Here is a 27,803-nt window from a genome sequence, read left to right on the forward strand (position 1 = left end):
AAGAGAGAAGAGAGAAGAGAGAAGAGAGAAGAGAGAAGAGAGAAGAGAGAAGAGAGAAGAGAGAAGAGAGAAGAGAGAAGAGAGAAGAGAGAAGAGAGAAGAGAGAAGAGAGAAGAGAGAAGAGAGAAGAGAGAAGAGAGAAGAGAGAAGAAGAGAAACAGTGGTATATAATCTGAGTTATGACATCAGAAATCAAAAACTTGTTCACAGTTTTACTTAAAATAAAAACACGAAGGCCATTAGTCTGTTCCAAATAGCTGGCTATAGATTAAAGAGCAGTACAAGATCAGGTTTGAGGTACTTGCATCAGATCTGCTGATCAAAGTGACTTAGACAAGGACGACAAAGCAGGGAAGTGGCTTTTCAGACTTTTCACAAGTCAAATAAATTCATTAAGTAAAACATCAGTCTTTGCTGAGAACTTGGGAGCTCAGTCAGAATTTTGCAATAGTAGCTTAAGCTAAATATATGTACGTATATGCATGTGTAGGTATATACAAATTTCACTTTTACATATTTAAGTAAAATTTGTATATATATGTATACACTTCTGTATAAAGATACATAATTTGCATAATGATACATGTAAAAAAATAATAGCTAGATTATGCTTAAACTTCAGATCTCAGGCAATACAGTCAGTGCAGCGTCCTCATTCTGCCTAGTGAGAACTCATCTGTTAGGCTTTGAGTTTACATAAACATTTTGGTTTGGACAAAAAGTGGGTTCAAAGTGAGTCTCTCAGTCAGCTTCCCACTTCCAGGTGTTGGTTTGCTTTGCAGAGCAGTGTTGGTGCGTGTAAACCAGCTTCCTTGTAGAGCAAACTAAGGCAGAAGCCCCTAGCCATTTGCACACCAAATGCCTTCCAAGCCCTGAGAGAGATGTACAAGTTCAAAATGGTAACAGAGCAAACACATCAAAAGATGTTCAGTCCACAGAACAAGGCCAAATTTAGGCTGCAGCATGACCTTAGAGATGCATACAGTGACGATGCAGAGTCCTTGGCAGCAGTGCAGCCTGCCACTCAGCTCCCCCCACTGCTGCCCGGTACTAGGGAGCACACGACCTTCCTGTCCCAGTCACAAAGGCCTCGCAAGATGGCTGGTTTCTTCCAACTGTACTTCATTGTCAGGTGTCTGGATAATACAGTCACACACACATGATAAGCATTAATAAATGCAGACAGCTGTTTCCAGAAGCAAAGAGTTTCTACATAACCAGAAAGTGTTTTCTAATAATGTATGCATTTGGTGATGGGGCAGGTGTACACCCTAGCAAGTATATAAAGCCCTATATAACTAGGTATTGGTCCATACTTATATAGCATAGCCCAGATTGTCATGTTTTAAACCCCAAATACTAGCATGCTTCCACTAGGCAGTTTCCTTTTTTACCTAATTACCACCTACCTGAAAGGAGCGGGGAATGAGATGACGCGAATCCAGTGTTTCGATTGCCAATTCATTATACAGGGGGAAAAAAATACAATGGTAATACAATGCAAATGCAATCTATTTATACTATGATTGTGTTTAATAATGATGCTAATAGGATTTAAAAAAATAATATCATTTGTATAATTTTACTACTTGCAGAGAAATAATACCAGCTCTTCTAACAAAGGTGTTAACAGAAACTCTATAAAGTTTTGTATAATATTTGGGGAAAGAAAAGGAAAAAAAAAAAAAAAACAGTATGGGAAGTAATTAGAAAAATATTGTAATGGAATCTGCAAAATAGGCTATGGAGCACTCTAACAATATGTACAGCTGAGAGGGATTGAAAGGTGAATAGCTGAAGGGAGACACAGCTGTTAAACTGTAACTTGTCTCCCAAATTCTGCTTTGTAAACCAGGAAGTTTTTAAACAAAGTGCCACCACCAAACAAAAACCAAGCAAACAAAAAACCCCAAACTACACACAGCCAACAGCAAGTCAGAGAACATAAGGCTGCAGTCTGAGAAAGACTCACATTTTTCCATCTTCCCTCTAAAACTGATGAGGGGACAGTAGCCATATGGTCACATGTACAACTTTTAAATAACAGAAAAATATTAAAAGAGAAAAACACTTTTTTAAAAATAAGCTTATTGATTAATGCACCATGTTAGAACTTGGCAACCATGCAAGATGAGTTTCTAAACTAAAAGCTGAAGCGTGCTTTGCCATATTCACGTCACTTTCTGCATTCACTGTCCAAATATTCCCCTTGTTCACTGAGAGTGTTGCATGTTGACTGAAAGAGATCCCTAAAAGACAACAGCTCTTAGAAGTCATTAACAACTATACCTGCTTTCCACCAGAGCTACAAATTTAGCCTTGGTAAAACAAGCATGAGCACATTAAGCTCAACTATCTCTACAATCAGTGCACCTAAATAAATTACTACAATTGCTCTTGATATTCTACAGGAAGTGGAATAATTCAGCTCGTTATTGGTAACTAAATTCCTACAGTGTGGCCCAGAAGTCAGCAAGTTCAAAGTATTATTGTGATTTTATCATTTCCTCACTCCTCATTTACTTGTGTTCTCTCCTGATGCAGTTGGGCCCCTCTTCCCACATTGAAACTGTGAGTTAATTTGCAATAGTAATAGAAGTTTTTAATATAGTAAAATGTCAAATCCCCACAAAATAATAATAAAAATAATTAAAAAATATATTCTAAGAAAAGACTATTTTCTATTAAGATCCAGGTGACCCAGTGATATATGTATGCACATGTTGCATAGCTAGGTTTTACAAGCATTCTCACTCCAGCCTGAGCAACCACAGAAGGTGAGAACTTCCAGGTCAAAATTAAGTTGCAGTAACAGCTAGCAGCAATGAAATCAGGTGCTTAATTTTGAGAATTTTCAGACATATGTTTAGAAAAAAAAAAAAAAAGAAAAAAAAAGGGAAAAAAAAAGATACTTCACTAAACATTGAAAACCTAATTTCTTTAAAAAAGATAGATGGCTTCTGTTTGGCTTAGCTATGATTATACCAAGGATACATTAAATGGATACACCAAGTGTCCATTAGTAACGTTAAAAGCTAGAATCTGTGGTAAACGTTAAGCATGAACAAAAGCACTATGTTCAAAACAGAAAGACACTATGAAAATTTGACTAAAAGATGGGCTCTTTGAAATCCTGACCTAGAAAAAAAAAAAAAAAAAAAAAAAGCCTTTTTTTAATCTTATCTGAACATAAGCTGTATATTAAACTGGATATTTTCCTTTGAAGTACATTCTGCTTCCACACTTCTGTTGTCAGGAGACTGTTGTCAGAAGACAGGAGTTAATGCACCAACTGTAGAAAACAACCACATACTTTTAAAGTCAGAACTTTCCTGCTCTGGCCTGAACATGCAAGTCAGTATTTGTGGCAACTGTGCCTTACTCAAGGTTCTTATACCTGTCTAGCTCTTAAGCACACGAAACAGGTATGTTTCCATACTTCAAGAGCGGCAACAACAGCCTAATCTGCTGCCAAAAGAACGGCTTCTTCGTTGTCCTCCCAATCCCTGCAGGCTTTATCAAGGCATCCAGCAGCCACAGGGCTCTTCTGCATCCAGCAAAAGCCCTTTACCACGGTGTGCAGTACAGCTCAGCCTACCACTGATTTTCGCCTGGTAGAACGATGAAACATTCATAAAAGTCAGTAGAAACATAAAAAGGATGTGATGTTTAGAAATACCCAGCCAAATCTGGAGAGATATGTTTAAAAAGAAAGAAGACATCAGCACAGAAAAAGTAGGTATCTTGAAAACACCACAAAATTAAGCTAGAACTATATAAAGGTCTATTTAAGCTGCTTGTGTAGCTTTGAATGTGATCAGGAAGTAAGGAAATGGCAAACAAAAAGCTTGCTGACATTTAAAGTAAAATTAACAGCAACACTACTACTAAGTAAACTGGTCATATCAACTGCGTTCAAGACAGTCTTTGTGATAAATCAAAGTAGCACATGAAGTTTAACATATCTGAATGGTCTCATAAGAGAGTATCAGATGATGCAGAAGTATCTGCTAAGAAAGGAGCATGTCTTGAAGTTCAAGGTAAGCAGGATCAAACTGTACCACAGAAACTGTTGAAAAGATGCAGCTGTTGCTCATGTCAGTTTCCTCTTAAGGCTTAATCTTGATTTCTGAGGTAGCTGAAACGTTTACAAGTTTTCATTTGCATATTTGCAGTTCCTGAAGATGTAAGTTGAGGCAACAGAAACACAACCAAAATCAAAACTTGAAGTGATTATGACACTTCCTATTATTTATAGGCTCAAAAAGTCATGCTCTGGTATCACTGCAGGTGTTAATTTCAAATGCAAATGCTTTCTGAAAAATCCAGAGAAAATAAGAAACATCAGGAATTATGCATACATACATATATATACACATACAAACCACTAAAATATTTTACTTGGAAGACCATGGTACTAGCAATATGAACCACTCCAAATACATGGAAAAATAAACTCCTCAAAGAGGGAAGACACCAATTTGTTCAATTTAAAAATATTTAATCTTTCAGTTCATAAAACTGGAAGGTATGGTTTAATCATATTTTTTTTTCAAGAAAATGAGTCCTACGTCTGATAAGCTCAAATAGGAAAAGATTCCTGAGAGATCACTTATGATTTTGATATTATATTTTAAAGAAGGAGGGGAAGAATAACGTTCCTTGCTGCTGTCACTGTTGACTACGGAGCACTTACAATAACAGTTCAATGTATCTTTTAACACAGCCTGGACTAAGTCAATCTTAAACAAATGACATCAGAAAATAAATAAATTAGATGAGATTCTTAAAGTATTATTTATTAATATCATTAGAAGTTGCAGAAACAACTTTCTTGTAATATAAAGGCACAGGGAGACAGTTTTGATAAAATATTCCAATCAAACAGTAACGTACAGTACAAAAGGACAATTGTAATGCACATACAAACCCCAAACATCTCATTCAAAAATAGTTCACCATGTTCATTAATAATAATGGGCAATGACTAAAAATATAAATTGTTATCATACAATAAATATCTGATAGGTGCAAACTGACCAAGATTTATTGCTCTCCGTGTTTTCCCTGTAGTATTTTTTAAAATTCCAAATTCCTTTTACAATTGGCTTTAGTAACTTGTTTCTGAGGGAACTGAACCCCAAAGCAGATGTGATAGGACATTCTGGCAGCTACAGAAACGCCTCAAGTAGTAATGAGAACTGGCAGTGTTTGTTTTTTCTAAAACTTTAACAATCATACTCCACTCACTCATTGGGAAATGTGCTGGATGGTTAAAAAAAAAATATATCAATTTTAGTAATAAGTCAAGGCTTTTATGGTAGGGTAGCATTACCTAGCTTTATTCTAGTTTCTTAAATAAGTAGATTTTATGACTAAAAAATCACACAAACACTCTCTGACAGCATATGCCAGAGCAAGTATGTAGGACAGTTCTCAAACAAGGGGAGCGTAGAACTGAAAATTTAAACTTGCCTTGCCTTAATCCTCCAAATTCAGAAAACAATAGCTGGTGCACATTAAACTATATATGCAAAGATGATGAAATGAGAATTTAGAAGTCTAAAATATCCTTAATATAGTCATCTAAGAAATCAAAGTCACACCACATCTTTATATGGCTGCACTTTTTGAGAAGGAGCCACGAGCTTGCTATTTTCCTCACCTTGCACTTGTAACAATTTGGTAAACCAACAGTTTCCATCAGTCTTCTGATGCAGTATGAACTGCATAGACTTGGCTCTTGAAATTAGCATACACACTATCTTACTCAGAATCTTTAGTTTGAGTGAAATATTGTTTTATGCACACATTTAAGAAATGTTAGCTTTCTTCATTATTGTTACCAGAAATAATATGCATACATTTCCTTAGAGCATTGTTTTATGAGTAAGACTTTACTAAAATGCTTCATTTTCCTTGTTAAATAATTGAGAAGTAAGCTTTGAAGTGAGATCTTGTAACAGTAACTGAGGTTTTTAAAAAAATGTTATTTATCAGAAGACATTCAGATTTACACAGACCTCAGTAAGTCAGTTTTAACTGTATTGGGAATAGTCAAACTTTGTTCAAGAAGAAGGTGTCTGGAGCGTATAGTGTTTAATCATTTTAGCTGGTAAACTAAAATATGAATATTCAGTAAACTTGACTAGACTTTAATTCAGCAGAGTTGGTAATGATGCAAAAACAAGTTGGCATTCTTCAACACTTTTATTCAAATTAGGGTTTTCTCCTAGTATAAGAGCATATCTTTATAAGTTCTGCAAACAGTAAGCAACCACCAATGAAATTTGAATTCTGAGAATTATTAGCTTCACTACAGCACAGTATTTTTTTCTTCACACTTAATTTAGGAACTAGTAAACAAAACCATTTTTTTTGGTTAATGCTCAACTACACTGGAGTAGTGAATTTTTTTTAATCAAGCTCCTATCCCCAATTTAAATTCATACAGAACTTTTTATCTTAGTCTCTCCGTAATTCTCAAATAATCTCTATTAAATGAGAGTTTGCTCATACTGCAATTTCCTGCTGAACAGTCGTGTGTGTACTGGCATGACGGATAATGTAATTATTGTACAAAATTTTTTAAGTCTTATCTCCAATAGTAGAACTACAAAAGACATCAAATGAATTCAATATGAATGAATTCAAATAACATTTGAGTTTATGATGACCTTAAAAAAAAAAAAAACACACAATATCTAAGCATAGTTAAATACAGTGTAAAACCCCCTAAAATTAAGACAGTAAACGTGGGAATCCTGCACTCACTGTAGGAATGTACTGCACAGCATTAACATGAAAGCCTGTTAAATTTGAAACAATGCAGACAGCTATATTTACCTGTAAGTAAATGCCACTTCAAGGTGTTTAAACAAACACAAAAGTGAGACAATGATGTCATGAAAAAGGCCTTTAAAACAGACCATCACTCTAACTTGACTCTCCAAGTAAGAACATTAGCTTCACAAAACTGTGATACCAATGCAGTTTTATGTAAAGTACCCTTTGACACACAAGCTGTCAATTAAGCTATCACAGTCATTTTTGACCAACTCCCTTGTAAATAGCTAAGGAGAAGAGTCAATAGTAGCTCAAGTTTTGATTCAGTAAGTACCTTGTTTGTTTCCAAAGGAACATTATAATACCATAAAATCTTATTTTTATGGTACTTAGAAAACTGATAAACTAGTTTCACTTCTTTATTTTCTCTTTTGAACACGTAAGTTCAAGACTTCATTTTCTATGAGTCTTTGCAATAGTGTTTTAGCCAGTGTTGCAAGAAGTTTTCCCTGTGGACTACCTCACATTGTTACTGAGTTGTGCAAGGTATTCACGCAGTTCTTTTGCGGCTTGGAATCTGCCGTATCGCTTCTTTGGGTTGGCACACTCATCCAGCAAGGCTTCAAGGCGGCCATCTTTGGCAATCTCAGCAGGGGGGTCATGAAGTAGTCCTCCAGAAGTGCCACGCCACGTGGCATGTCTTGATAAAAGGTTCTGACAAATAGCATAATAATTGTGGTCCACAGTGACACGAGCACAAAGAATCTCTTTTGAGAAGGACAGACAAGCTTCTTTGTCACAGTCATCAAATTTGCTTTCATACCATACATCCCAGTTTTCAGGTTTATCTGTGAAATATAAGATGACAGTTAAAAAAAAAAAAAGCAAGAGGAGAAAAGAGCATATCTGCATCTGAATATAATCAGCAGCTTGATACACAGAAAACTAGTGCTATTTAAGCTATAAACCAGCTCTGTTTAAAGGCACTCTTAAATGTTCCAGTTCCCAAGATTTCACCTGACAGTTTGATATGCCCATCTGCTGAAATGGTTCTATCACTACAAAAATAAAGGCCAGAAAGAAAATAAAATAAATAACTAAAGAGAAAAGAACAAAAAAATAGCAAATAAAACAGAAGAAATCCAAATTCATGTACATACCCAGAAGGAAAAATGTAGCACAAACAACTACAAGAGAATGATTTGCAGCTGGAGTTGAGAGAAAAAACAAGCAAGCAACATGATTTATTTTAGCAACAGTTAGATTTGGTTTCTCCAGATGCCTAGGAACTATAACATTGGCAAGTGGTCTACCAAACCACAAAAGAAAAAAAAAAAAACAAACACTGCAAATTAATTGACATAAAGGTCCAGTCTCTTACTTTAGACACAGTAGTAACTAAAAACTGTGTATACAAAAGCTTACTTATTACATATAAACTATTCATTTTTACTTTTTTCTTCAAAAATCAAAACAGCATTTATGAACATGCAGAGACATTTCTTTACATATATTTTTTAAAAGTATAAAAATTTGAAGGTACAACTAGCGGTCTTATCATAAAGCTTGCTTTAACTGAAAATGAGATTCACTGGAATTATCTCGGTAACTACAGATGTGCCTTTTAAGTGCTAACTACTAACATCCCCTAGTTTTGTAGATCTCTTTGAGCACTGTGATATACAAAGAAAAACTTCCCCGGTGCTTGGTAGGCTCTGAGCTATTACTATACTCACTCATGTGCACTGAAAGTCAGTGTTGAAAAAAAAGAAACCGAGGAATAATTGCTAAGCTATGAAAATACCATGTAAAACTCGTGCAATGAACAGCATGCCTAAAATGAAGAAAAGGTCAGCATTGCAGCAGAAATTGGAAAAAGGCTTAAGCAGACTCAGATATAATCTACCACATGAAGTGAAATTAGTTATTACTGTACAGTGCAACTGGACAGTGTGCGCGTATTCAAGTATCTAAATAGGCACATTAATCATTCCAAACAGATTGTTTAATCAAACTTCTCAGGAGATTAACGAAATCAGCATTAAATGTCAAGCTTATATGACAACTGAGAAATTCCTTGTCATTTGTTTTGTTTTCTGATTGCTAGATTACAACTGATGCAGCAAAACCCTAGTTAGAGCCAAATTGGTCTGAGAACTAGACAACAGATGTAAGACACTTCCAGCATTCAGCTTATACAAGATGCTAATTGCTACTATTCCATGCATGCATCAGCTTTTTAATAGTTCATTTGGTCATCTGTGACTGAGCAATTCAGACATGCTAGAAAGATTAAGTCCTACTTAATATTATTTTAAGAAGTTGGAAAAAAGTGAAAGTTCAATATTCATAGACACGCAAATGAAGTAAACATAATAAATATCCAGTACATAAAAAGTTTTTCTTGGTATATTCATATAATTCAGTATATTTTCTATCTACACACTTCTCTATAACTATGTATCCTTTTTTTTGTTGGTGGTGGTGTTATACTTGCACATCTTCAGGGAGCTTAGATTAAAATTAATTTAGTAGCACAGCATATGACGTATATTTGCAAGGCTTGAAAAAAAAAAAAAAAAAATCCATCCACCCAAAGCAAAGTGGAATCGCTTGGCTTACTGCCATAAAATCCTGCAGAATCTCGGATTTCACATTTAATGTCTCCAGCCCTTAGGTTTGTAAAGTTTTCCTTATAAGCTCAAAAGGAGTAAAAACTCATGTAATGCCACTTCATCAAAAGATCTCTACTACTGCATTTATAGTCAGCAGAAAGATGAACAAGTTCTCGCTATTCCTACATGGAAGCAGCACTAAAAACTAAAGTTATCCAACCCTTCAATTCCGTTATTACAGAGCACCTATGTGAATAGTTGAAATAGAGGCAGGCTAGGCAACTACTGGAAAAAAGGCAGCAAGACTGTCTTGCTATCAGCAAACAGAATGCCAAGACTTCCTTCTTACAGGCATCGGAAAAGCCAAAAGGACCCTATTTCAGCTGAGGCAGGCAAGTCGGCCAGCCAGCCCATCTGTCTATCTATCCATCCATCTGATTGCCTAAGTCTGTCCTGAACTTCTCCTCCCACCCCCACCCACAGAGACATTTAAACAAGATTACAGAGATTAACAGGACATGTAAATCAAATTCAGGTAAAATCAGAGCTTCATAAATTTGACAAATTGGTCAAGCTAATTAGTAGTGTAATTTTAGAAGAAAACTAATTAGTTTGTTAACTAATATTTTACTTGTGAAGCCAACAAAATGTTTTGTTTGGTTTTTGTTTGTTTGTTTTTTTTAGCACCTACACATACTTTTTATACAGTGCTCACAGAGAAAGAAGCAAGAGACACAGAGGCAAAGTAAGAGAAGACTTACTCTGTCTGATTAACCTTTTGTCTGCTACCAGAACATTTTCTGCATCCACAATAATCACTTTCCCGTCTCTTGGTCCAACTGCAAAGTTGTCAAAGCTGACATCAAGGAGGTAGAGTGCAAATTCAAAGTCATTATTTGTCAGCTGCTCAGCTATTTCAATTAATTGCCAGGCCAGATCCACTCGTTTCTCCCAGGGTGCATGGAAGTAACTCCACAGCTCTTCTCCAACGTAATTGACAGCCACCATTCTTCCACATGCTCCTAAGTACTTTGCAAACGGCCACCCCTCATCAGACGGAAAACTCTAGAAATAAAAATAAACATTTAAAGTTTTCATTAATACAGAACAGCTTGTACTTGAACAGGTTGTTCAATAGAATTTAGAGAGAAACACCTGTAAACATACATCAATACTAGCAAAAAATAATTTCCACATAGCTCTAAGTTTGGAAGGGAAAGAAAAACAACACAAAATATATTTATGTGTGCAAAATGCATTGATGGACTACTGAAGACGAGGGCGTGAGGACCTGAGGTAAAATACATGTGTTGAGCTTGTCACATACGTTACGTACATACACAGATGCACACTCTTCCATCAACTATGTTTATTTACTGGTGCTTTATACATATCTACTGCACTAAAACAAGTACACTGCCTGAAAAGTTGTTTTTGCTCCATTTTAGCACACCTTAGTGCAATAAATCAAAGTGCTACAGCAACAATACCCACTCTTTGTATTTAGGTATGATTTTGGACCACCCTACTCCTTTTGTCTTCCACCCCTCTCATTTCCTGTATTCCAGTCCCACTCTGTTTGCCTCTCCTCCCAAACACAAGCAGGTGAACACAACCAAGGCCATGCTCCCACGGTAAGGGAAGGGGTATATGTTCCTCCCAGTCCATCAGACACATCTATTTCCATCTTCTCCTGTGTGCCACCAGGAGGGCAGCACAGCTGGTGCTTGCCGGGCTGATGCTCAGCTGGACCAGCAGCCAGAGGTAGCACCCATCACATCGTGTTGCTGCTGGAAAGGGGACAGAGGGAGGCCTCCACAGCCAGGTGCAGGGGACAGGAAGAGCTAACAGGACCGCTCCTTTTCATCATCAGCAGGGATTTATGTAATGGCTTAAACTGAATTTAAACACACAGTGTCAGTCACCAAGGCACACTTACCTCCGAACACATCTATTACACTTCCTGCATTGAGTATACCAAATTTCATTTCGAACAAGAAATTCTTGGATCAGTTTTGTTTGTTTAGAAGCAAACCTCCCAAACAGTACCAGCAAAGTATCCCCATACCATTCTGTTACACAGATATATTTATAACACCGTGGCAATAAAAAGATCTTTTGACAAGAGGAGTACAGGGAATCCTGCCAACATCTGCACATGTATAAACAACATCTTTGTGCTGGCTCCCTTCCAACTGGCATGTAACAGCCACATCTACACTTCATTACCCAAGCCAGCAGCCGAATAAGGGGATAAAAATATGTTCAAGTGCCCTATTCAGCAGTTTTACACTCACTCGGTGAATTTGACAATAATATCAACTGAAGCGCGGGTCTCGTCTTTTTAACGTTTTTCACTATTTTGAAAGTATTTTTCTGATTAAAATTACAACTAACTTAACAGGATGATTTTTTTTTAAATATATTTCAATTTTGAAAGCCACTAAGACATGAACGCAAAATTGTATGGTTGTTAAACATGGTTTCCACAAACAAACTGCTTTTAGAAACAAAAAAGCTTAAGAGATACCAGCCTAAAATCCCACGCTTCTGTACAGTAATGGACAACATAGTTCTTATTTTAATTCTCAAAATATTAGTAGCATAAATATTTGATCAGATCATTTTGTACTTCAATATGCTATTTGAAGAGTTACAACTTTGCATTTGACACTTAAGATCAAAATTATCTTCTTGCTCACAGTCAGAAAAATCCATCTGATAAATGAATCTGCAATTCTGATACACCCACTAGGATTTTCTCTGTGAATATACACACAAATGTCATGAAAACCATGGACAATTACGCTTTTAAGTGTTTAAAATAAAGTAATGTACAAGAAAAGCTACAACTATGTAAGTTTTCCCTCATTAAAATTATCATCTTTATTCAATAAGCAATATGGATAATCGTCTAACAGAAAGATGGAAAACAATTAATACAACAGAACTCCTGTGACTGTGTTCCCAGAGTCACGTACACCAAAAAGTACTTTTGGTGCCCTAAATAGAGTAGCTACAAGATGTCTCAGCAAGCAAGCCTTAAAACCCTAAACAAACCCTGTCAGAGGGACAAAGGACACTTTGTTCCTAAGGAATAATACCACACTTAGGTCTTTTTTTTAAAAAAAAAAAAAAAAAAGATATGCTGTAGTCTCAGTCTCGGAAGAAATATTGAGAATTAATAGGATGAATTTATCATTTCACCCAAGCATAAAACACACTATTAATGCATTTGTCTTCCTGACTTCCATCTGTCTAAACATGAGAAGACAGACAAGTCTGCCACTGGTTTTGAACACTCAGAGCTGTGAACTAGATCGTGCAGGAAAAACTGAGCAGCTTGAAGCTGGTAAGGCCTATTGTAGCTTGCAGTAACACAGAAACGCTTGCAATTAGACACGTGAAAGAATAATAGTTTATCATAATCAAGCATATAATTCACCTTAATAGTCAAATCCAAAGGAAAAAAAACAGCACAGCTCATGACAATTGGCATCTTTGAGCTATTGTTCCACTGTATCATCTCAAAAAACTTTTCATTTTCAAAACTACTCTAGAAGATGTCACTACCAATATTTATATAAAGTTGAGTTCCATGTTAAAACCACAAAGAACTACACCTTAAATATGATGAAAGGTAAAAAAATATATGCAAATATGCAACACACAAAGGAGACTGCTTGCAACTTGTCATGCCTCTAAAGGCTTGATGGCAGAACTACCTCTCCACAACACATTTGCTAAACTCATCTTACTAATCTCTGTCTGCCCAGGCACAAGCTGGCACAGCAAGTACAATTTAAATAAGATGCTCTTCCTCAAAAGGAAAAGAGTTAGTTCTCACAGAGCACTGTTGATTCTGCAGTGCAAACAGAAGAAAGGCTGCATTGGTCACCAAGGCAAATAAGTCCAGCTCCAGAGCCACGCAGGCTAGGAGAGCAGATTTTACTGGGAAACTTTTCAGATGTAGAGGAAGTTAAAAAGCATACTCTAGAAACAGATGTTTTCTTTTGTCAGATCTGAACTGATCCTTTCTAGAAGATCTAATGTATCATATTATACATTAGGCATAATATATAATACATAATGTATTATATATTTAGAAGATTTAATGTATTTGTGAATGCAAGTGTGATGAAAACCATTTCATTCTCAACTATACCAAATTATTTAATATTTCTGAAATTCCCACAGAAGTTGAGCATTCGTGCACCTGCTGTGTTTGCATAGGCTATATAGACAGATAGCCTATACATGCAGGCACACAGTGAAGAGCACATTTTGTTTCACTGAAATATTAGTAATCCCATTGAAACCAGGTTCCTTTCATTTACCCAACTTCAATTTTCGCACATTTCTACCAGTTACTGGCTTAATTTACATACCATGGAACAAAACCACACAGACAATCCTACATCTAAACCCTCTCAGAAGATGCTCAATGATCAAGCTGAACACACTTGAACTGTAAACGGTATATTTCATAGTTTCAGTAGAAAATGTCCTTTCTTCAAGGAAAGGGATGAATGCAAGAAGATTTAATGCAAGAATCTTAGTGAAGAAAATTGAATGTTGTGAGTGGCTGTTAACCATTCACACTATTTTGTAGCCCATACAAGTTTGTTCAGAGTAAGTTTGCAACAGACAATGATCACTATCTATTTCTCATCAGTGATGAGTCTGGAATGCATCACTGCAAAGAACTGGTAGCAGAGATGGCCTGCCCTTTTTTCTGAAGGAAATTTGCAAAATGTGGGAGACTAAAACAAAGCCTCCCTTCCATACTGCAGGGAAATAAACCACAGCTTCCCCCCTACATAGATATACTAGAAACAAATGGACAATACTGGCATTTCAGTGTTTGGTATGCAGGTGTGATGTGTGCGAGCGCACATGTGCATGCTTCAATGGATTTTTAAATTTGAATAATATAGGAAATGGCAAGTGATAAAAAAAAAAAATAATCAAATCAACTATAACAAGTAACAACTAAGTAACTAAGTAGCAACTGGTCTCAGGCAACCAGGTTTTAAACTTTTTCATACAAATCAGATTTCAGTATATCCAAATGTTGAAGACTTTCCTCTAAGTACTACCTGGTATCTCTATGAGCTGGGAACCAAATCAAGTCCTACAAGTCCATATAGGACACACAAGGTAGTGTGGGTAAGTGCCCTGAAACCTCTATTTGGTATTTAACATAACAATTATCGGTCAGAAACACCAAAATTGAATCATGGAGAAAGCTTAAAAGACACCAAGCACTAAAACTGAATGGCATTCTACCACTGTATTTAGACTAGAGCTACAGAAAGCCTACTGCTAGAATTGCTGCATGATAAAATAAATAAATAAACGAGAAACCCAAGGCAAGAAGAATTCATTTCTTACTAAGTTATGTATGGCTTGAGGAAATAACTCATACTGAGTTAGGTACAGATCAGAAAAGTAATTCTCTAAAACACTTGGTTAAACTAATACTTCACACAGTTCATCTTTTACTGTTTGTCAGATGCCAATTATTGATCTTACTGGAACAAAAAGTAGTAAAAAAATAAAATAATGATGACAGAGAAATCAGAAGAATGTTATGTGGCAACAGACTATTCATGGAGAGCTACAATACCCGGAACAGAGATACAGCTGGTCTGTACACAAGGAATAAGTGATGATCAGAAGCTGAAAGAATTAAGCTATTAAGCTTAAGTATTTAGACACCTTAATGTACATCTGAGAGCAGAGCAATGAATTACACAATGTATGCAATGCAGAAATACAGTTATTTTCCATATAGATCTTGGAATTGTTATTAGAGCTGGAAAAATAATTGTCTTTGAGACTTGTAGATTACATATGCAATAAATACATTCACTATTATTCCTTTACAGATTCTCATAATAGAGATTCTGCAGAGAAAACACAACCTTGATAAAAGCTACAGTTGGAGAAAAGGCTGCATTAATGCACTCTGGCTATAATTCACAACCACCTTCTATAGCTGGAAACAAAGACAACAATATTACTTATTTTACTTTATACATTACTTATTTTACTTTTTACAATATTACTTTTAACAGCAAAGTTTGTGTAGACTTTCCTTTGAAAGCAACACAAATATACTAAGAAGTAGTTGCCTTTACTGTACGAGAGGATTATTTGAAACAGGAAGGAAAACCCCAAACTTGCCCGAAGTTAAATCTTAAGCACCTACATGTTGAACTTAAAATACAGATAGATAGATAGATAAAGAATAAAACCCTCGCATGTAGGTTGTTTGATTCCAAAGTGAATTCAGATTAAAAATGTGGAAGGACGTAAGTACTAACTAGTTTGGTGAGATTTTACAAAGTAAAAATGATATTTTAACACACAGAAAAGATATAAACTGTACCAAATAAAAATGCAGCTGTCCTTCCATTTACTTCATGAAGTAAAATGCCAAAACAGGTTGAATTCTTCACTGCATACACTTATGGAACTGTTTAACAAGTGTGGATAACGAATGTTAACAGGAAAGCTATTAAAATACCACCACTGAATTAGGATTGCAGTAATTTATACCAAACTGTTTTTTGATTTGCCTTCTTTTTTTTGTTACTACTGTTCATAGCCTTGTAACAGAAAAATACCATGCTATCATACCAGGTGAGGTTAAAGCCCCACCTGAAAACTTACTAGAGGAAAAGCTTTTGTGACCATATGAATTTTGTAAGCACCACCACTTTAGGACTATCCATATTCCAAACAGGCTTCAAGGTAAAATCCTAATCTTCAATAAAAATCCATGTTACTAGTTCTGGTAGATGATTAAAGTGACTTTTTCAGCCAAATACCAGGCTTTAAATTCACTGTCTACTTATATTTGGTTGCGCCTATGCATTGATTGACACAGAACTTGAATGCACTGAGCACCAAGAGTTTAGAAGTTATGTCCACATCTAAATCAAAACTTCCATTCACAACCGTTTAAAAGTCACAGCAGTGCTTCACAAAAAGCTCACAGCAAAAAAAGGCAATATTTTTCCTTGTACTTACTGGTACCAAAGAGAAGCACCAATTAAATACACCAATTTTATTATTTTTTTTTTTCCTTGTAATTAAAGTCTGATTCTTCATGTGACATCATGCAGGCTTCCATTCTTAGAAACAGCTAATTTTTAGAAGAAGCCTCCAGGTCTCATTTGCACAACAATATATTTCCTGCAGTATGGCGAGGGCACATACCTTAAGATGCTTCACGTATCTTGTGTACAAGCACAAGCAAGCATCAGTAGCCAGTTATCACTTCTGAACAGTAACTTCTCGTCTCAGACAGTATCTCGCATCTTATAAAGCTGCATAACAGAGAATTATCCATCCCTTACATATCCGTCTGGTAGAGGCTGAGAAAGGAGTGCTGTGTTACATAAGTGCGGAAAATTAATTCAGGTCACATAGGTAAGGTATGTCATTCCCAATCAAGGGAAGACATTCAAGCCTTCATTACCCATTAGCGAAGTTTCCAAACACTCTTCTGGAGAACACATTAACTTTACAAGTTCTGCAATGCACAAAGCTGGTCTGAAGTTCCCTCAAAATGCTTTCCAAGCGATGTTTATTCATCCCAATTTCCAATACTCTGCAAAACACTTTTGATTCGATTAGAGGTGCCAGAATTTGACTACACTGCAGATCAGTAAAAGCTGCCTTCCTTCCCACCAATCTGACCTGCTCTGATGGGCAAAGCCCTTGTTAAGTTCTGCGTCCAAAGACTTTCATCACTTCAACAAATTTGCCTGAAAGCCTCAGGGCTCATCCACAACTTATCAAGGAGCTGACAGGAATCAGCCAGTGCTGCCTGCTTCCTTTCAGGCACCCCACAACAATAAGCAATGTCACTCTGCCACAAGCTTTGTCCCTAAAGGCTGCAATATCCCAACAAATTTGGGAGAAACATACAGAGCAATTTTGAAGCCACCTAGATATACGCTCAGTATTCTGGAACACGTGTTCAAAACCTAAACCGTAAGCTGTATGAACCACAGCCAAAACAAACCGATTCTCAAGAAGTTTCCAAATATACTCAGCAAAGCAAAGAAATTCTAGTATTCTCATTTATGTGGAGTTTCCTTATTCACAGTGCTCTGGAGCAACATTAGAGCAGAACAGAAGCGACACTCTGTACCCCCAGGTCTGCTGAGAAGTCAGCTGGGAACTTTGCAAACAAGCCCCAAGAGCAGTGCGTAGAAGGCTGAAGGCACGCTAGCCAAAAATGTTTTTAAATTAGTATAGTTCATAAATACACTGTCTAGAAATAAATCGATAGGTGGATCTGCTGGAGGTCAAAGCCCACAGCAGTAGAAATTTGGGCACTGGAAATTTCTTGGCCTTCTCCCTAGAGAAACAGCAGATGTTCATGACTGCAATCATGCAGTGATGCTCTCACATGCATTTGCAAATACTCTTTTGAACAAAAGAATTGGATAGAAGCGAGGACGGCTCTGTAGCTAGACAGAACAATGCTGAACCCAAACTTACACTCAACACGCTTGTAGTTACCCCAGCGGCATTGGGCACTGAGATGTACAGCCTGGCGAAGCACTGCCCGGTGTGAAGAGATGTGTGAGGGGTGCAGCAAGCGGTGCCACAGAAGACAGCGGTCTACTGTAAGCTTTTAAATTAAAAACCTGAATAAACCCCGAAATTTAGAACGTACTGTAAATCTGCCTGCCAATTTGCCATCAGCCCCCTTAAAGGATATAAAACGTGTCACTGCAGACAAGGCACGCTGATTTGGGGCTCCTTTTAGGCACCAACCTTTTAGGCTGCGACCCCCCCCGGCCGGGGAAGGGCCCGGGGTCGCAGAGGCACGGGGGGCACGGCCGCGGGGGGCGCCCCGAGGGGACCCACCTGCAGCACCAGCGGCTCGGGGTTGAAGGCGAGCGTGATGAGCAGCTGCATGCGCTCCGAGTCCTTCAGGTTGCGCAGCAGGAAGCTGCCCGAGTCCTTGGTCTCGGCGTAGCGGCGCACCAGGCGGTCGAGCAGGCGCTGCGAGGGGCAGTGCACCAGGTCGGACCAGCCCTCCACGGCGTCGGGGGTGAGCAGCCGCACGTCGCCGTTGAGGCTGGCGAACTCGGTGGCGTGCAGGGCCTGCGGGAGGTCGCAGCGGCCCCTGCCGGTGGCGCGGCGGCAGATCTTGGCGTCGATGTCGGCGAGCTCCTGCGCCGAGCCCAGGCGCTTGAGCACGACGCGGCGGCTGCCCTCGCGGGGCTCCCCGTAGCGGGCGAAGTACACGTTCTTGACGTTGAAGAAGTCGAGGAGCCGCAGGCGGCCCCAGCTCTCCAGCCGCAGCTGCCCGTTGAGGAACTTGCGGCACCAGCTGGTGCCCCAGCAGGCCGGGCACTTATTGAGCTGCAGGAAGCGCCGCTCCGCCAGCTCGTTGCGCTGCAGCGAGGCCAGCAGCGAGTGCGTGTTCAGCACCAGCGCCGCCGCCAGGCTGCCCAGCACCGCCAGCTTCACGTAGCGGTACAGCCGCCCCAACTTCAGCGACACCAGCCGCAGCATCGTCCCGGCCCGAGCCGAGCCGAGCCGGGCCGGACCCCGGCCCTCCCGCCTACCCCCCCGCCTTCCCTCAGCCCCGCCGCACCCGCACTGGCCGCCTCAGCGCCCGCCCGCCCGACGAGCGGCGGCCAAGTTACTGAGGGGACGGCGGGCGGGGGAGGGCAGCGGGGGGAAGGCGCGGGGGGCGGCGCCAGCAGCCCGCCGCCACGGCAGGGCACGCCCACGGGGAGGGGCCGCGGCGCCGCCGCCGTTGAGGGACCCCCTCCTGCCGCCGCCGCCTCCGCCGCCGCCTCGCCCCGCCCAGCCGCGGAGGGGGCGGGGCCTCGGAGGGAGAGCGGCGGCGGCCGCGGCAGTTGGCTGCACGTGACGCGTGCGGGGTGTACGCGCTTCTTCCCGGGGGCGGGGCTCGGGGGGGCGGGGCTCGGGGGGGCGGGGCGGTACCCACCTCCCATCAGGAGATGGGGCGGAGGGGCGGGCGGTGTAGCCGCCATGTCGTTGGCAGCCGCCGTCCACCCGCTCTCCGGGTCATGGTGAGGGGAGGTCAGAGATCGTCAGCAGTCCTTAACGCGACCCCCCCTCAGCTCCCGCAGTCGCTGTTTCCATCGCTGCCTGTCACGACACAGTCCCGCCTGTCACGACGCTGTCCCCAGCCCGTCACGGCGGCACCACGGCTCGGCGCTGCCCCTCAGCGGCGGCTCGGCCACGGCTCTCCCTGAAGGGACGGCAGCGCGGGGTGGTGCCCGCCGTTGCCCCCCGCCACTTTTCCTCACAGAACGACGCGGGGCCCCGAAACTCCTCACGGCAGTCCGGGACTGGCCGGGTCCTCCGATCTGTGGCTGAAAAGGGGGCGCCAGCCCGTCTTCTGCGCTCCCCAGTCACTAGTACACGTACATACATACATACAGTTTACCCTAACTCAGGTCTTTACCATGGACACACTGATCCTGAAAGCTGAGCTGATTTTTTTCTGGATATAAACTCCAATTTCAGTAGACAAACATGGTCAGCCTTCTTTACACTCTGGTAGTGTTTTTTTTCATCTACCAATACTTACTGGAACTTGTCTATTAAGTCACTAAGAAATCCAGATATAAACAAATATATTGAATTTACATTTAGTTATACATTGCTTACTTGATTCTTATTTCTCAAGCTTTCTTAATTGGATATAGAGAAACAGCTTGATTCTTCTGAATGTTAACAGAACAGTTTAGTCTTTACTAGATGGAAACATCATTTTACATACAAAGAAGCTATTAAATACTTTAACCAATACTTTTTTTTCCAGCAACAATGTAGTGCTCTTAAGGCCTTTTGCATTGTAAATCCATAAATAAAGATGATGCTTAAAAAATAAAAATAAAATAATTGCTCTGAGCTACATAAAAGTTGCTAATATTTCTGGTTTTGTTGGTATTTGTAGGAGACTTTGGGGATACTTGGGATACTTTCTGAGGGATTAAGGAAGGTAGAGGCTGCCTTTTTATACAGTGTGGCTGTAATTCAGATTTACATATTTTGCTTAAGGCTGAAAAGTAAAGTAGAGACAGAGTTACTAAGGAAAAGCAAAGGAGGAAGAGCGCTTGATAACAAAAATAATTCTTTGGGAATGATATATGGAGCTTGTAATTTAAAAAGCATGATTTGTGAATGAGCCATTTCAAGAGGGGAGGGGAATCCATTTCAAGGTGCAGGGGAGTGCAAAACAAACTAGATCATGCACTATAATACATGCACTTCAAATTCTGTTTTTCTAGAGTTGCTTTCTTCTGACTAAGTCCAAAAACTACAGTGTTTTTCCTGTGAAGACTTCATTATATATGACAATGTAATTCATCAAAGATTCCAGTGACTAGAATGAAAATGCAGACCATCAGTGCAGAGCAAGTGCATGAAGATCTCTGATGCACAGCAGGTTAGTTTAGTCACACAGGTCTTTGCAGTAGATCAGCAGTGAGGTCTCGTTTTGCTGTGTGTTGTGAAGCATCATTCTAACAGTTTCCTGTTATTGTTAGTTCCATATATGTTTTTTTTATGCCTTCCATCACAATCTCATGTTGGAGTTATGCATAGACCTTGAATGTAAGTGGACTTTTTTTTTTTTTTTAAACTAGACTCATTCCCACATTCAGTCACATAATCATTTTGCCACTTTCTAAATAGGGATAGCTGCAGCTTTAACCAGGCAAGTCTGAAAGACGTGCTCAAAAGAACAACTAGTGCAAGTTCTGCACATTTATAATCAGAGTTCACTTATTTCCATGCTGTGCATCAGACTGACCACATATACAGAGTTCAGAAGCATATGTCGCAGGAATGGCTGCAATGGGCATGCCTCAAATTTCTGAGTATTTTGCAGTATTACATTGGATGATATCTACAGAATCTACATTCAATATCTTCAGACATCTTTCAGATTTGGTCTCTAGGGAGAAAAGAGAACATAACATACTTGCAGAAATCTGGATATACAGTTAAGCTGTGTAATCTGTTTGTGCATCCAACCACCTATCTCAGTTCTCTCAGCAACCAAGAGGGTTGTTCACAGCTGCCTGAGGATACGTAGCATAACCTGTGTTCTGTGTTCTACCTTCAGTGGATTCAAAAACTCTTTTACTATGTTGTATCATTTACTGTACAGCAAAATGAAATTAGTATGTAGTTCTGGAAAAAATATCACGTAAAAGGTGTTGTAGGTTAATCTGTTACATGAGAACTGGGAGGTAGTATCCTTCATTTTCTGGTAAACAATTCTGGTAAAACAGTGTTTTAATTGTCTATATACAATATTAATTCCTGCTTAGATTACGAGCAAAAATGATAAATAAGTGATAACGTTACTTTTTTCTATAAATAATCAGCAAGTCTTTAATTAACTTGAATTTCATGCCCATAACATACTGTATGTGCAGCAACATAACACAGATATACTGGCTTTGTAGAATTTTTGCCTTGAGCAGTTTGGCATTTTTCCTCAATTTCTTTTTCCTTTTAATTGCTAAGTATTATATGCTTTGAGCAGCTGAATAACATTATGTTATTTTGCTGAATCAACTTCAAGCAAATGTGCTTTATCATCATGATTTGCACATTTGCTGATTACAGCACCAAACTTGAATATCAAAATATGCAAAAGCATTTTTAAATTCTCCCTTCCTCACCTTTTCAAGTATAAATCAAAGGTGATCATTATTTTTATCCTTGAAGGTCAACGTCTGTTTTTATTCTAATTTCATGCAGTATGAAATTCTTTTTGTAACAATAAGGTGGCAGTGTTTATGTTATTGTGTGAAGTCTGTTTTAATTAGTTTCTCATTGGAATTTTGAAGCCTCTCAAAGAATTATTTTGTGTTTTCATCTTCAGACTTTACAGCACAGTTTTCCATAAAAGATTTCCAAATCACATACATTCTTTTATTTCAGTGCAGAAATTTTGCTACACTTACCTGTAGCTTGATTTTGTTTAGGCAGTTCTATGTGCATTATCTAGCACTTGATAAATGCCATTTGTTTAAATGTATATCATTGCTTAACATGGATTTTCGGGTTTGCCTGTGGAGAGGGTTTTTTTTTATTATTATTACTTTTTTCTTCCTGTATAACACTGAACGATCAATTTGCAAGTTTTGCTTTTTAGAAATCAGAATTGTCATGTCATGAAAATGTTGCACTCCTGAAATGTACTCAGATTGTATTGTCTTATATGTCAGGTCACATATGTTCATATGAACCCGATAAGACAAAATTAATGGATTACTGATTGGACATGGGCTTGGACTCTTAGTGTGTTGTCCTGGGCCTGATATCACTGATTTCAAAGGATTCTTTTACAAGTAATTATTCAGATTGCAAGAAAAGAACTAAAAACAACTCTCTAATTTATCAATCGCATTCTTTCATTGGTGACTGTGCATCTGTTAATGAAGTTATCTTATTATAAATGGTGAAAATCTGTAATACAAGAAACTACATGAATGCTGTTGGCAACTTTTGCACATTTCTTTACGAAAGCCACTATTATTACAAATGAATCTCAGAGTGACTATGGGAAGGCATTGCTATGGTAACTGTGATCCACAACAGCAGCTGCTTGCTTTTCATTGCTGTTGCATATATACATTAAAATACATTTAAAATGACAACGTCTCTCCTTTCAATTTTAATGTTTAACACAAACATTTCCAAAGCTACACATCTAATATCAAGAGAAGCCAATCCATGGGTTAGATTTATCTAGTCTTTCAGTTTTACTCTTACAGTTGTTGAAGATTAGCTAAAGACATAGCTTGAATATGACTTTGAGAATGAGAAATTGAGAAATTACTGCACAAATGGTAACACAATGAAGTTCTGTCTATACTGTTTCATTGTATACAAAAAATTAGAAGACTATCTTTTAATTGAGTTTCAGAAAATGTATTTATTAACAGTACTTGCTATTTTTATAGAAATTATAGTCAATAATTATGAGGAAGCTTTCCTTCCCTGCCACCCATTCCAGGAGAAATATGTTTTGGGGGTTTCTGTTATGCTGGGCCTTTTCCCTAAAAATCAAAACAAAACAAGAAGTCCCTTACTCTAATAGCAAAATTTCAGTCTATACTGCACTTGAAATCTTATGTTTTCAGAGATGTCTCTAAATATGAGCTATGCCATTCTGCTGTGCTATTTAGACACTTCCTAGAACAGTTTGTCTCTTGGTCCAGCAGGTAGTGGAAGTACAAAGAGTGTTCCTTACATCAATAAGAGTAAAAAAAAATCCCATTAATCTCCCTAACAATCTTGTGAGAGAAGTATTTTATGTTATCCCTGCTTTAAAGATGAGTAAAATGAAATACAGAGATTACAAATCAGACTGAAATCTCTGTTATTATTATAGAATTAGAGTACTGGCGTAGAAAAGGGTTTAAAAAAGAATCCAAATCCTGGTTCTTCATTCTTCCTTAATCTAATATATCAAAAAAATATATATAGTACTCAAAAGATTCAGAGAAGAGCTCAGGGGTGATCAAAATACAACTTTCTTACTAGGATTGATTAAGTAAACTAGGACCATTCAATTTGAGCAAAATATAGGGAGGAATATGATAAAATTCCAAAATAGTGAATATAACGGAAAGGCTGGACATATATCAGCTATTCATCATCTTTTACAATGCAAGAACTATGAGAAACAATAATAACAAAACAAAACAAAACAAAAAAGAAGAAGAAGCTAACAGGATCCAGTTTCAGAGCAGTAAAATAAATAATGCAGTAGGTAATAGAGCTGTGCAACTCCTTGCCAAAAGATATTGTGGATGCTCCAAGTTTATATTGGTTCTGAGGAAGACTGGACAGGTTCATAGAAGAAAAGCACACTGAGGCTGAGTACAAAGAAAATATAGCTGACTTTGGAAATCCCCAAGCTGAAAAAGATTTTTCAGGTGCAGAGTCTGTGAAAATATTAGGGAAAAGTATACGTCCACCTTATTCCTGCTTCCTAGGCAGCCACTTCATGGATACTGTTAGTGACAGGATACTGGTCTGGAATGGCTATTTTGGTTTGACCCAGCAGACTTGTCCTTAAATGTCCATACCCTGTAAACGGCATTGCCTTTCTAATGTGGAAAAAATAAGGTACTTAGTCATACTATATTTGGTTTCCAGACATGAAATAAACAAAAATATTTGAAAGTTGTTGGCAGGTCAGCTGTTTGACAATAGGTCCATTATTAATCTGTTTACAAAATGTTCATTTTAAAAGCTTGATCTTTAGTTTAAGCTGAGGGGCTCCAACGCTTGCTTTCATAGGGATGCTTACGGAGCAGAGCAGTAAAAGTCATAAGTAAAAAATGGACAGCAAAATAATAAAAATAATAAAAAATAAAAAGACAAATGGGTTTAAACACTCAGTAATTGTAGAAAAGTCCACTGAATCATGTGTTCAGTGACAACTAAGTACAATTTCTAGTCACTGAAAGTTAACAGGCAAAGATACTAAAAAAGGGGGAAAGTGTTGAATTTGTATCTTGAAAGAATAGGGATCAGAACCACATCCATTGTTAGAGCAGGGATGGTCAGGGAAAACTTGGGAGACTAACAGCATGAAAGGACGTGTAGAATCCTTTCAATAGAAAGGATGTGTAGAATCCAACACAAGATTTCAGTCAAACCTGAAAATTAACTATAGAAATATTTTCCTTTTTTAAGTGTATGGTGATCCACAGTACATTTATGACTTTCAGCATGCAGTTGTCTCAGTTTTATTTTGTATATTTGGAAATATATTTACAATGGATCTCAGAAGTGATACATGGGCATAGTTCATTCTTGCATAGGACAGATACAGTAGCATATTTAAAATATGCAAATATTAAGATGTACTCCTATAGAAATAGAAACAGGAGTCTAAAAATGGGGGAAAAAATGGCATATGGATCAAATTACAGATTTATCTTAGTGGGAAGAACAAGAGAGATGAGTAAGCTTGGATTCATTAATCACAACATAGATCTAAAGAAAAAAAAAAAAAAGAGAAAGAAAATAACCATTGATGGGATGAAAAAGAAAAAAAAAAAAAAAACTGAATTTGTTTTAATTCATTTATAGTGAATGTAAACCAAAGGATTAGGAGTGTAAGAGACAGAAAGGCTTATGACTTTTTAAAAATGGGTTCAGGAACATAAATTAGACAATAGTAAAAAAAAAAATAAATAATTAAAAAAAAAAAAAAAGCAAAATGCTTCACAGTATTTTGGTATCATATATAATAATCACCTTAGCACTATGACAGCAAGCAAAATATAATCACCTGTATTTAAATAAAGTTTTGACATGCAACTGTGCCATGTTCAGAGCTCCCATTAAAATCATTTTATTTACTATAGTTTAAATATTGCAACTATAAAACTTGACCCAAAGCTAGTTGAAATGAATGTCCTTCAGTCTGGCTTTGCCTGCAGGGTAACAATGCACAGTGATGGAGGTTGGTTTCATTATTTCACTCATTAATTCACCGCATGATATAGACTTTCATTAACTGAAAAAGGACAAGAGGCCTAAGGGAAACACATATATAAAAAAGGCCTTTATTCACTCAATGTTTAACTGCTTACTAAAACAAAAAATGAAATGAAAATTGCTTGGTAAGGTGAAACATTCGGACATGAATTAAGACAACATTGCCAGTAATGTATATTTGAAGTTTCTGTCTATCCTAATAAATACTTTTTCTTGTAAAGCATTTGGAAAGATATAAATTTAAGACTAGATTTTCTGTGTTTACCCGCTTCGTGTTCAGGGGACAGCTATACCTGTAGGTTGGTTTCATAAGTTGGATTAACCTTGAACATTTACCAGGCTGAGAGGAAGCTTAAAAATATTTGCAGTGTCATAAAGAGTGAGATATAAAAAATAAAAATAAAAGATGCCCCATATTTCCAGATAACTCTTAAAAAATTAAAGAACTGAAAGAAATGAGGGGATACAATGAAGGTTTATTGTACATGTAATTATTTCTTGCTTTGTATAATTGCATTATTTATTTAATTGCCATTATTTCATGAAATTTGTTTTTCACTGGTTTGGGTTGAAAAATTAGTAATTCACAGGAACAAACATAAGTGACTGGCTTGACAGATGACCCCATTATTATTATTTATTTTTTTTAGCTGGGTTCTGTAAAATAATAATAATATAAATTATTATTATTATTATTATTAATTATTATTATTATATAATAATTATATAATATATAATATAATAATAATAATATGTTGCTGTTCAAATAGTTAGAAAACATCTGTTCATTGATTCTCAAGTATTTAATTTGAAATATGTTGGGTTCAACAAACCTTTGCTGAATCCAAGGTAGGGCTCTCTTAGAACTCCACCAAGGTGCAGCTGTGACAGTAATGGACAGTCTGAGCATCTCTCCATGATACGTGGTGAAGTTAAAGAGCATGCACCTAAGCAAGATGTGCTGGTCGGGAAGCAGAATGAGCTGTTTTTTTTCCTCCCTACATATCCAGTCCTGAAGGTTCTCAGCCAGTTTCCTCCTAAGAGCGCTACCTGATGTTCTGTAATTGACTGAAAGGTAATGAAATAAACTGAAGGCAACTGAAAGTTTTGCACCCTCTAGCCACGGTTAGGGCACAATGTGCTTTGGGTCTCCACAGTGAAGTGGCTTCTCCAGGAACTTTTCAGGTCAACTACAGAGCAGCCTGATTTTGTATCTGAAGTTTAACTTCAAGATCACAATCTGAAAAGATGTTTCCTAGCATACAATGATTAAAATAAATAAAGCTGTATTTATTGTATAAAGAAACTTACTTCTAGATACCTGAGGTGATAGGATAGAGAAGCAGTGCTATGAGTGCTATTTTATTAAAATGACATGTTTCTCACGTTCACAAATCATTCACATTTCAGAGCAAGTTTTGCAGAAGTCCTTATGAATGATACATCTCGTATGGGAGAGAAAAGAAAAAAAGGAAATGGCCTCCCCAAATCAAAACATCAATAGTTTCATCCTCTGATCTGAAACAATTTCTACAGGGACAAGGTCAGTTAAATTACATACTTTCTGTACTTTTCTCCAGCTGACAATCTGCTGGTTATAATGCAAGAACACAAGGGCTCAAACAGATTTTTCTGACATGGTGTGCCATCTGGCACAAAACAGTCTTACAAACGCTGCTTCCCTGCTCTGCTTTTGCAGATCTAGTGATGGCATAATTGCAAGCCCTGTCAATGTGGAGTAGCATAGTTAGCTTTATGCAATCTATCCATAGGTATCAGAATCACTGTTGCCACATGCAAATGTTTCATGATCCCAAACATAAAGATCTAATTATATTTCCATGCAAGAAAAATTTC

General features: G+C 37.9%; 1 protein-coding gene across 2 annotated transcripts; it reads right to left on the reverse strand.

Moving 5' to 3' along the window:
* Window positions 1-4,778: 4,778 nt before the first annotated feature.
* On the reverse strand, window positions 4,779-19,075 carry DIPK2A (divergent protein kinase domain 2A). 2 transcript variants are annotated; one of them, XM_082767369.1, is made up of 3 exons: window positions 18,294-19,075; window positions 10,163-10,466; window positions 4,779-7,634 (listed from the first exon to the last, which is right to left on the reverse strand). In XM_082767369.1, the coding sequence occupies exons 1-3, from the start codon at window positions 18,945-18,947 to the stop codon at window positions 7,303-7,305; spliced, it is 1,290 nt and encodes a 429-aa protein (XP_082623495.1). In that variant the 5' UTR covers window positions 18,948-19,075; the 3' UTR covers window positions 4,779-7,302. The 2 variants fall into 2 exon arrangements, with proteins under 2 accessions (XP_082623495.1, XP_082623496.1); XM_082767370.1 differs by having other exon boundaries at window positions 18,201-18,341.
* Between the last annotated feature and the right edge of the window lie 8,728 nt (window positions 19,076-27,803).

This window comes from Aythya marila, assembly GCF_965140915.1.
Source record: "Aythya marila genome assembly, chromosome: 9".
NCBI lineage: Eukaryota > Metazoa > Chordata > Aves > Anseriformes > Anatidae > Aythya > Aythya marila.

Bases quoted from the DNA above. Each gene is read 5' to 3' on its own strand.
- DIPK2A (XM_082767369.1), bottom strand. From the start codon at position 18,947: ATGCTGCGGCTGGTGTCGCTGAAGTTGGGGCGGCTGTACCGCTACGTG. The intron at 10,467-18,293 runs GTGGGTCCCCTC...TTTTATTTCTAG, and splicing joins CCGAGCCGCTGGTGCTGCAG to AGTTTTCCGTCTGATGAGGG. The intron at 7,635-10,162 runs GTAAGTCTTCTC...TATATTTCACAG, and splicing joins CAAAAGGTTAATCAGACAGA to ATAAACCTGAAAACTGGGAT.